Source organism: Limulus polyphemus, unplaced genomic scaffold (assembly GCF_000517525.1).
Source record: "Limulus polyphemus unplaced genomic scaffold, Limulus_polyphemus-2.1.2 Scaffold3, whole genome shotgun sequence".
Taxonomy (NCBI): domain Eukaryota; kingdom Metazoa; phylum Arthropoda; class Merostomata; order Xiphosura; family Limulidae; genus Limulus; species Limulus polyphemus.
Window position 1 is genome coordinate 192,885 of NW_013665613.1, and position 12,399 is coordinate 205,283.

At 32.9% G+C, this 12,399-nt stretch overlaps 1 protein-coding gene across 1 annotated transcript in view; it reads right to left on the minus strand.

Moving 5' to 3' along the window:
- The window catches only part of LOC106468317 (Down syndrome cell adhesion molecule-like protein Dscam2), a 109,042-nt gene that overhangs the window by 65,911 nt on the left and 30,732 nt on the right, over positions 1-12,399 (minus strand). The window contains exons 3-7 of the mRNA XM_022399003.1: positions 11,119-11,280; positions 7,615-7,704; positions 6,704-6,850; positions 3,704-3,994; positions 317-586 (exon numbers count right to left, since the gene is read on the minus strand). Coding sequence (XP_022254711.1) covers positions 317-586; positions 3,704-3,994; positions 6,704-6,850; positions 7,615-7,704; positions 11,119-11,280 — 960 coding nt within the window. The remainder of the gene's footprint in view (positions 1-316; positions 587-3,703; positions 3,995-6,703; positions 6,851-7,614; positions 7,705-11,118; positions 11,281-12,399) is intronic.

Genomic DNA, 12,399 nt, shown 5'->3' on the forward strand with positions numbered 1-12,399 from the left:
TTTTAATTTTTCTGTAAGTTTGTACATGCTACATAAAATCACAAATACAAATATTTAGCGTGCCTTTGAAACCACCAATCATAGAAGTTAACCTTAGTCTGAAAGACATTCTTTTATTGAAACCGATAAAAGTTGATAAATTAATTTTGTTACAGTGCGTGCAGAATAAAATTAATTTAATACTTTAATAACACCTTCAAATATCTATTAAATATATTTAAGTATGAAATTCAATAGACTAAATCCCCCATTCTGTCATAATGAGGTTTCATATATAAACAACTAAATTAAATCCTATACACATGCATTAACATACCACCAATCCTGAGTTCGGTAGCAGCTTGAGCAGCCTCCATTTCATTGTGGACAAAGCATTGATACATTCCTTTATCTTGTCTTTTCACAGGGTAAATTCGAAGCCTTTTATCTCCCATCAGTCTAACTCGGTCGCTCCGTTGAAAAGGTCTGTTGTCCTTTTTCCATTCTAATGATAAGATCGGAAATCCGGAGTAATTACAGCTAAATGAAGCAGTTCCTCCCACATCCACTATTTGGTGCCGAGGGTGTATTTTGGCAGACAGAGGTGCTATTATGCGAACGCAAATGTTATTACTTAGTATAAGAGACATATAAACAAGTAATGACACAAAATAAAACAGAAATCGTTTTGGTTCATTTATGAGAATTTTCTTTTGGAAGTTTGGTTAGGAAAACTCTCATAAACGTCTAAGGTAAAGTAACAAACTTAGCAACATTGCATAGAAAATCGCCTAAATAAAAACGTTGTCCATCAAGAAATCAAAGCTGATAAATATTCAAAACTCGAAGAAACATATATTTCTCAATGTGTTTAAGTAAAAGCCGGTTTTATTTGATATATAAATAAAAGAGAGAGAGAAATATACTAAGCATTTGATTTATTGAATGATTTTAACAATTACAATTATAATAATATCGTATATATAACCTAACCCATTTAGTATAGTGATATTTAATTATTTAACACAACATCAAAAATTTGTTTGTTTATTTGTAGTTAACCACAAAGCTGCAGAACAGGCTATCTGTGCTATGGCCACCGAAGGTATAGAAACCCGGTTTTTAGTATTATAAGTCTTCAGACTTACCGCTGAACCATTTGAAAACAACAGGAAAAATAAATTATTACATTCTATAAGTTTAAATAAAAAAAAACATAAACTTATATATGGTTCCCAATCCCCTAACGTTAACAACCAGCAAAAGAAAACGAAGTAAAATGTTTGCAAGTAAATATTACCTTTAATAATTGTCATCACTTTCAAAAACAGAAAATCTGTGTTAGATTGAAAACAGCTTTCATTAATCGATTATTTGAGAAACACTTGATGTTTAAAAAAATATTAAACAGGAGAAGGTTATTTTCAGTTTCCTTGTTTTTCTTCCACTTAGTATATGTGTGAAAGTGCATCGATAAAGTTCAGCATTCGTTTGTTTGTATGAAGTTAAGCATAAAGCTACACAATTGGTTATCTGTGCTCTACCCACCACGGGTATCGAAACCCGGTTTCTAGTGTTCTAAGTCCTCAGACATACCGCTATGCTACTGGGGGGGGGGCGATTGGCGTTCTTTGATCAATCATGCACTAACCCACTAGTTAGCAAAATGTTATGAAACTCCTTATAATACACTATGTCTATAACTATTATCAATGAAACATTAAAGATTACATAATCATTATAACATAAACAATTTGTACGTTTAGACTTTCTTTGCCAAGAAGCAGCAACAATGCATTTAGCACAAAATAATCCACACTTCGTTAATTTAGCAAACGTAAATGGTATTGTGTATTTTACACTACAATAGATTTAATTAATTCCCACTGTTTTTCTCAATGATCATTACATGTATTAAAACAATCAATTCTATTAACAATCCAATGGCTAAATGGATATTTTATCTTGACAGAATGATTTTTTTTTTGTTCAACCAGCGATCTAATCGATTTGCACAAACATGACTAGCCTGGAAGCTCATCAATTCAACGATACGCCAAAAAGTGGAAGCTAGTCTAAATCATGACCTAGTCAAATAATATTTTTGAAATTAAAAACTTAAACACCACTAAGAAAAAGAGCATATTTCAATAAAGAAAGGAGATAAAAGACAAGATGCTGGCTAATTTTAAAGGTAAATATTTCTCAAACAGTTATAGCAGAATCAATCAACTATGACAATATCTTAAGTCCATAAATATTAGGCTTTAACATATTGTTTGTTTTTGGAATTTCGCGCAAAGCTACACGAGGGCTATCTGCGCTAGCCGTCCCTAATTTAGCAGTGTAAGACTAGAGGGAAGGCAGCTAGTCATCACCACCCACCGCCAACTCTTGGCCTACTCTTTTACCAACGAATAGTGGGATTGACTGTCACATTATAACGCCCCCACGGCTGAAAGGGCGAGCATGTTTGGTGATATGCGGATTTGAACCCGCGACCCTCAGATTGTGAGTCGAGCGCCTTATCCACCTGGCCATGCCGGGCCGCTTTAACATATTTAACACAGAGAGAAAAATTGTATTTCTGAACAAGAGATCTATTTTGTCTTTGACTTTCATTGGGGCTCTTTGTCCTGCATACGCAGATATCATTAAAATATATGGTATCAAAACCATTAATTTATTTGACAGGTTGGTGAGATGCTTCATAATATACAACTATAGATGTTAAATCGCTATATCTTCTACTGTTTAATCAAAATAATATTATATTCTATCAGGGTCGTTAAAAAGAAAGGCATCAACTAGAATGAATAACAGTGATATAAAAGAATTATCATTTTTAAAGTATTAGGTCGGATACTTTTATGTATGTATTAATAAAATATAACGAATATGATTCAAAAAGTTAAAATAAGGGGAAATTCTGTGGGTAAAAGTTTGAGAAAAAAAAATCTCGCAACGAACCTGTTTAAGCTTATCCTGGCGTTGATAATAAACAACAACAAAATCTATTGTATAATGTCACGGTGACATCTTAGTGTTTGAGACCTACTTCGTTAGATAGCCTTCATATCAATAGCATTTGTTTGGTGAAACTTCAAGTAGTTATTGAACACCTGGAACATTTGTACTGAGACTTGAAAATCGTCTTAGAATAAATACCTGTAAATGAATTTCTTACGTTCAAAACAAAAATAAAATACACTTTATAAGTAAAATAAAAGACCTAGTTCTCCAGCCAGAAATACGTGTTTGCATATGTATGTGGTTGCGATGCAGAATTATTATTCATATGACTGACACCAAGTCTCAGTGGAATAAATTTGTAGGATCGTTTAGAAAACAAATGGCAGGTCTTAAAATATCCTCACCTCTAAAATGTATCACTGCTGATTAGCTTTGATTGGTTTATTTAGAAGTTCGCGCAAAGATACAAGAGGATTATCTGCACTAGCCGGCCCCTAATTTAGAAGTGAAAGACTATCGGGAAGGCAGCTAGTTATCACCACCCACTGCCAACTCTAGGAATACTCTTTCACCAACGAATAGTGGAATTGACTGTACCATTATAACGCCTCCACGGCTGAAAGGGTGAGCATGTTTGGTGGGACTGAAACTTTTTTGAACTAAATTTCTTTTACACTTGGATTGTTTAATATAACACCAAAATAATTATTTAAGAATATTATGGACATGCCAGAAAAAACAGACTTTTCACCTAAAACCACCAATTCTGTATCAGCACTTTCTGATCCCAAGCTGTTCTTTACAATGCATCGGTATTTTCCACTATCTTTTGAGCTGGGAGTGTGGATTAACAATGTTCCGTCTAGAAAAGTATATTCCTTTCCATCTATAATCTGGCTGAGTCCGTCACTCACATGTTTGTACCACTCATACAGCGGCACAGGAGAACCCTGTGCAGCACAGGGTATCTCAAACATATTCCCTTCCATTGCTGTCAGGTGACGTTTGAAGTCTGTTAATCTGGGAAGCATGCTTATTGCATCTACAAGTACAAATAATAATAATAACTTCATTATTATTAACCAAACTTTAACATAACAAACAAATAACAATTTCAAGCACAAATCTAAGCGTGTTTCACGTTATCCAAAAGGTGATTATTGATTTCCAAGGCAAAAGTATTTCTAGTAAAAATACTTTTCCACTAGATAAAACTAATTACTGCTATAATAAAAAAATAAGAAGAATAACTAGTCATTATTTTATCAAAATAACGAAGTTTGCATGAATCTCAGAATTAACAATTAGCTCTTATAAAAGGCTGAAAGAACTTAAAGATAAGATGTTACGATAATCTATAATAATCATTGAGATAATATTTTTTGCTTTATCATTCATTCAGTATCTTTGTTGTTGTTGTTCTTGTATTTTGTAGCACATGCGACGCAAACAAAGGTAAGTAAGCAAAACTGAACCAGCATAGAAATATGAATCGTGCATGTAATAGAAGCGAAGATATGTTTTCAGATGAGGTACAGAATAAATAAATTGGATAATAAATAAATTGGGTGTAATAGATATGCTACTTTACAGTGTTATAAAGAACATTACAGTTATCAATAATATCTTAGATTAAACTGAAAGTATTATAATCGTATATAGCTTGTTAATTGAAAAATGATATCTATATACTATTATAGTTTGATATCAAGAAATTTAAATTCACATAGAGAGAAGCAAGAGAACAAATAATAGGTAATTAAGATATTTTGTATAGCAGAAAGGTTAATGGAAAGGTAACATCCATTTATGGAGATTATTATCTTAAGATAATGTCCTTTCAGTTAAATAAATATATTTAGATATATATTTATGTTATAGATACTTCATTTTCAATTTTGTTTGCTAGATAACATACGCTTACTACTCAGTACGGTATATACTTTACACGGTGCCAGAATATTTCTTGTTTGATTGCAATCCATTCATGGAGAAGAATATTCTGCAAATGGTTTTAATATGTCTACAGGGTTTTAAGGTAATGTACACAACGTCCATATTCATCACGTGCTAGCTAAGAAATGTGATTGAAGCCTTTGCTGTGCTATTTGAATTACTTTCGGATGACACAAGGGAGATGAAGTGGTTTATATGCTTTTTCACCAAATATTTGCTCTACCACCAGTAAAAAGGGAGTGAAACACAAATCATACGCTAATATCATCACACACTTTTAATTTATTTATTACTCACCAACGTAACTGAAACTATGCTTTCCTGTAGTTTATGAAGCAAGATATATTCATTCTGATTATTTTGTCCCATATTATAGTTTTAATAATGCCATTAGCATGACACGGCTACAAGTAGACGAATCATGATCACTGTTGAAAGTATAACTCAAATGGGGAACAGTCTGACGTCTATTGTACTTTACAAGTCTGTCCTATCATGTTTTTAATATTTCCGTAGTTAATGGCCAAAGCTATTACTTGTAGCATAAGCATTGCCTGTCAACTTACATTATTGATAGACTCTGATAACAGGTTTTCATGAAGAGGAAATCAATGAAATGAGCTTTTATAACGATGGTCTGCCAGTTGATCACCAAAAATCACAAACCTTTGAAAGTTGAAGAGATCCTTGTTCTTACCCAATGTCTTAAAAATTAATCATTATATAACTACAACTGTGCATGTATAGAGCTCAAGCAGTCATCTGAAACATCACATGATCAACTTAGTTTCTATAAATAAATAAATGAGATGTTTATAAATGTAAGTAGGGATTCCTTATAAAATGGTTGGTCATGCTCTTTCAGAATGGACTATTTTAAAGTAACTTTTACAAAAGGTAATTAATATAATAATAAGTTAATGAAATTGTATTTTCAATGAATAAACGTATTTAATTAAATAGTTGTTTTAATCAATTTTAGAACAAATTTCATGTAAAATCAAATCTAAAATACATTTAAGATTTATTAATATTTTCTTCAGCCACTTATGTGTTTTAACAACAAAATTCTTCCTTCTATATCTATAAGTTCGATGTCACTAAATCCCAGATGTATTTTATGTATTCCTATTTTATATATATCATAAACTAAAATTAAAACCGCCATGTTTTAATACCTATAGAAAATGTAATTATTGATGGGAAATCACGGGAGATGTTAATTACAAATTAAATTATATATCTATGTCTAAGAGAAGGTTGACTTTAAAGTCGCAGAAGATATGTTTCAAAACATGTCACTAAACAGTACTTTAACTAAATAGAGTGAGAATTGTTCACTGTAGTTTCTGATAAATCTATTATTACGATCATTTGTTCAGGAAAGCGAGTTAGTTGAATGAACTATGGAGCATTTGACAAATATATTTTTAAATAGCATTAACAGTGCTTTTACATGTTTTTAGGGTGCTTAAATATCACGCAATATCGGTTACGACAGAATTTAAGATATTCTGGGGCATAGAATTCTGCTAAATTTAGAAAAATTTTCACAATAAAATATGTAGCTAACAAACATAAATTGCACATTATTTCTTGTTTATAGATATTATATTGAGTCCTTAAAATGTGTTAAGAATGGAAAGTTGCAAATCTCAGTATCTTATGTTATTATTCATTATATTTTATTTCGATGTGAGGCAATGTGTTTCGAACGAATATATTTTATATTATCTGCGCTGACTTTATCTAAATTCTGGACATATAAATAAAAGTAAATACTGAAACGGCTCGCCTGTTACCACGAGTCTTCCAGAAGAAGAACTTGTCAGAGTTTCGCCCGTCAAGCGGTTCCGGACTTGACAACGAAACGTTTTACGGACGTCTGAAACAGTTACTCTTCGAACATGAAACTCTCCACTTGGAAACACACTATATCTGCCTGAAATTCATGGAAAAAAAGTGTGTGTTTTTCTATAATAATAACTCTCACAGTCAATATGAATAACTAAAAGAAAACCCAAAATGAAACAAAATTCTTAACAGAATAACAGAATAATATTCATGTGATTTACGTATTTCAATACTTCAAGTTATAAATAAGTTAATTATTATTTCATTTCTTTGCTTGTTAGCTAAAGGGAAAGAATACAATTTTATGATGATAAAATATTAATACAAGTAATGTTTGTTTGTTTGTTTGTAGTTAAGCACAAAGCTACACAATGGGCTATCTGTGCTCTGCCCACCACGGTTATCGAAACCGAGTTTCTAGCGTTGTAAGTCCGTAAACATATCTCTGTGCCAATGGGGGGGGGGGGGGGGCTACAAGTAACGAAACAAATAAACTTCGCCTCACTGATAACCGATTAATGCCGTTAAAGGTCAAAGCGTCAATCATAAATTTTAGTTAGACTGACTAGTAAAGAAACAGGTTTCATTTGAAATGACCAATAAGCAATTTATTTTATTATCTAATTTATTTGATGTAGGAAAGATCATACAGTTGTGGAAAAAATATTGCATCACCCAATTTTTCACACTTTTGTTGGTTTCTGTAATCGTAAAAATGTCAGAAGTAGCGTAAAACAGTGCATGAGAGAGTGAATGTAGGCAGGGATGAGTTCATGACGCCACATGAATTAGGGCTTCCTGCAGTTCAAAGATACTTCTCAGTTTCTTCTCTTGCACTTTGTTACCCATTACCTTTCAGCAGTTTTCGATAGAGTTGAGATCTGGGCTGTTGCCTGGCCAACGTAGTATCTTGATCCTCTCCCTTCGAAGACAGTCCTTCACCTGAAGCAATGAAATAAAACCTAAGATGTCTTTTCAAAACACGTAGAATGAAATTCCTTTTTATCTGACATCCACTGCACAGACTGCATGAATATGACCAACCTTTTTAACCTTGTGGCAAGGATCAAAGTCACCCTGAAATGTGTACTGGTCAGCTACACCCGAAGTGATCCCGAATTGTTGGCTTTAATCGGGATTCGAGGTTTTCAATGTACTTGCCGGTATTGACAGTGCCTTTCACAAAATGTAGTCGTTCCACACCCCAGCCAAAAATGCATACCCATGTCACCTGACCCTGTGGATGATTTACAATTGAATTCAAACACGCTGTTATCCACATCGACGTCGTACAAGATGTCACTCATTAGATCCGTGCAGGTTGAACTTTGATTCATCTGAAAATATCACCTTACTCCACGTTACTTCAGTACATTCAACATGCTCTTTGGCCCAGTTAAGCTTCATCATCCTCATCTTCTTTCTAAGGACGGCTGTCTTGCTGGGATAACGGTTGAGCACAGGCGAGACCAGACCATGCGAGCAGTTACAGTGATCCCTGAAGTTTCCTGCCATGCTCTTTCCAGTTCTATGGACGAGAATCGGTGAGTCTACAGGCTAATGCGTCAGCTGCTATGGAAGCTTTCTTCCTACCCTTTCTTCGATCTCTCCAAACATCTCTATATCCTTGCAAACAGCAGCTCGCAGTACACTTTTTAAATTGACTTATTTTACTAATATTCTTGTTGAAAGTACCTCTTTGCTCAAATAAACAATGACTGTTTTTTCCGTGGAGTTAACTCGTAACCCTTTGCCATGATAACATCACACGCACGTTTTAGCAGATAGGCTTCTAAACTAACTCTCAGTAAGATCGTCTTTTTATAACCAAGTAACGGCTGATACAATACCCATATAGCCTATAAAGCTGCTGATCTAATAATCAAACAGTACTGCATCATCCATGAAACACATTTGCACCTACATGCATTAGGGTCTCGAAATAGACGATGATCCTGAAGATAAAGGTGAACAAATTGAATGATGCAATAAATATTCGCACCATTGTATACATCATTATATACAAAAAGCTTTGTAAGTATTTTGCAGAATCGAATTCTAAATGCTGGGTTAGAAACACTTAGATGTTTCTTGCTCCTAGAGTTCTTTCCTAAGAAACAAATACATACGTTCTCTTGTTTCTATTCAAAGTTGATTTTCATTCATTGTCTGTTTGTTTGTAGTTTAAGCACAAAGCTACAAAAATGGGCTTTCTGTGCTCTGCCCACCACGGGTATCGAAATCCGGTTTCTAGCGTTGTAACTCCGCAGACATACCGCTGTGCCACTGGGGGACTTAATTCATTGTAATATATAATTTACAGTACGTAATATAAATTAAATATATAATCTTTAAACAGTATCTTTATTTTAGCTTGTTAAATATGCGTTTTTTCCAACAACCAAAGTTATCTTTTGATGAATAAAACCACTTGTTATAATAACATGGTAAGGAGGTACTATATCAACTACATTATCTTCAGAATTATTGAAGTTTTGAATCTTATTTTGGCTTAAAGTTAATTATCTTTAAGTAATTCTCAATTGTAATAGCTGAAGAAATTTAGTGGAAAATACTTAAAGGTTAATCGAGTAGAAAAAAAATCCAAACTAATTATCTAATAAATTAGTTATACTTCGTTGTTTGAAAATTTTAAATTGAGATGCACCGTGAACACATAGATATCAGGCTTAAAGAAGATCAGTCAACTAAGCCTTTAATACACCCATGAAAAATTACTTAAGTATACTATATAAGACAGGAAAAGGTAGTCAGATGATATATTGTTTCAATATATTATGTTGGAAATTATTATTTGAAAATAAAATACAATATTTCATTTGTATCAAATTTCTTGGTACAACTTATATATAACACAAAGATCACGTTGCATAAACATTTGAAAAATATAAATTATGATGAAACAAAAAAAATTAAAACAAAAATAATATTTGAACAGTTGAATTTGTCCTATTCTTATGTAATTTTAGATAGTCTTTTGTCAAGTACTTAAGTAGAAATGTTATTATAAGTTATTTTTGGAAAGTCTTCTTAGGTTTCTAAAGCTATTTTCTTCTTTATTTTGAAAATTACTTAACAGTTGCAAAAACTGCCACAACGAAGTATGACGTGTAATTCATAAAATTAAAAGAAATGTTTATTACAGGGAGAGAAAAAAAGTGACTTATTTTATATATGCTCGTAAATCATTTACAATATTTCACTTACGTCTGAAATTGAGTGTTTAATGAGGAAAATTAATAAATATTGCCTCTGTTTGAACAAAATGAAAAGAAATAAAAATCACACAACGATAATATTTCATCGAAGACAGACATCATTTGAATGACAATTTGCTTATCATTTGTAATACGTATGCATCGAAAATGAGAAAAGAATATCTGATATCATTTTTGAAATGCCTTGTAGGCATTATCACGTAAAAGTATCGATTGTAAAAATCTCAGGCATAAGAGTTCAGTAAAACATGCGTTTTTAAGTACGTCTTTTGCAATTTTATATATATTGCGAACAGTGGTGTCGGTCCGAGCGGTCTCCCGCTGGGACAACGGTAAGCATAGGAACTTACAATGCTAAGATACGAGGTTCGATTCCCCGCGGTGGACACAGAAAATAACTATTATGGCTTTGCTCTAAAATAGACACACACATACACACACACTGTCCGAGCGTTTGTCTGTCTCCCGTTTGAAAAGCTGCGCACGTTAGCAAAGCACAACATTCACTTTTGAGATGATGGGAGAACAAGCAAATGCCAAATGTTGATGCCAAATATTATTTCCCAAGTAGGATATTCTACACTAAAATGATAGGGATTAATCACACTATCATTCACAATTGAAAATATAACGTAACTTAATGAATAAAAATGTAGATTTATCGTATGTTATTGTTGAGCAGCTTTTAGCATGACTGAAATTCTTAACAATTACTTTTCGCGGTGGGCGATATAAGTAGCTCAGAGCTTTGGCTCTGAGTGAGATTAAGAGTGTAATACAATTAACCTTTTTAAAGTTCATGCAATAATTTACTTTGATAAATCAATTTAAACATCCCCGTCACTGGGGACGGGTACTTTTGGTTGTTAAGATAAAATAAAGGAAATTAATGAAACATAAAGTTCTTTTAGATAACGTACCTAAAATGCACACACACAAAGTAAGCATGCATGAGATATTTTCCGAATTTATAAATTAAATATTAATATTTGCTACATACATATCGATTTGAAAGGAATGTATCACCCCAAATGGCATAGGTAGGACGAACACTAGTTGCAGAGATATAATAGCACGTCAAATATTTTATAAGTTACTTGAGTCGTAACAAACATACTTGCCGTTGAAGAACCCCTGATGATAAATAATCCATCCTGTAGCCATGCCGTCACTGTGACGTATTCCTTTACGAGATCAGGAATGCGACATCTCAACACCCCAGTGTTTCCGGTTACCACGTAGTCGTCATAAACTTCTACTTTAAAACTCTGGAGAACCACTAAAAATTGAAGAACAAAACATAACCTTTTTTTACACATTTTTTGCATATTTTCTAAATGCCTACAGAGCTAAGCCTATCTACCGTAACAGGAAATATAAATGTTATTCGATGAATGCACTATGTATATATAAAAGGTTTTATTTCTATTCCTTATGTTGTTATCACTGGAAGTCACATGTGTTTGAACACAGATGAATGATGAAGATGTGCGTATTTTTGTGTAGTATGCAGCTAAATATATTTAATGAAAATGCAACTTGAAACTTTTTGTGAGATGTTACACTTTATGTATTTTCTTTTCCTCTTCAACCTTTCTAAAGGAACAGAGGGTTGCGAAATGATCGTCAAATCTATGCTCATTATTTAAAGGCCGAAAGGGTAATATTTTCCCCGATTTAGTGTGTACACTTAAGTAAAGCGGGACTTTGATGTGGTTTCAAGTTAGTTTTCCAAGAACTGTAATCACGTGACTTAGTGTCGCTTGGTCTTCAAAATATTCGTATAAGGAAACATTCCACTGTTTTTAATAATCTGTGTACGACTTTTCGAACGTATACACCCTAAGAAATTTCAGTAAAGTAGGAAAACAATTTATTGGGATGATAAAGGTGAACATTTCGTGTACCAGCTTTGTAAGGAATTTCATTAGAAGTCATATTACAAAATTACACGTTTTTTGGTCCGTATTACAGTAAATAAGTCAAAACGAAACAGAGCTCTTGGATGCATTTATATGTTCAACAACTGAAAGACAGATTTGTATAATCAGTTGTAATTTCTTTATTTCTTCCTAAAAATGGAAGCAACTAACTGTTGTTAACATAATTATTTCTACTAATGTATTGTACCTCATTAACGCCCCCGGGGGCGTTGCAAACTCAAAAGGGGGCGCTCATTACAGTATTTGTGCAGTTTGGGATTCTATTTTTCACACGTGATTTGTTGATTTCAATGGAAATAAGTGTGTGTGTTTGTTTTTCTTCTTTTTTTTTTCAAATCAAAACTATGGAAATAAAAATGGATTATATGTTGGATTACAATTGCTGTCACACAAGGTAACCTTTATAAAAATACCGGGTGGCGATAATTAGAGAAAGAGCACTGAAACATGGGTAA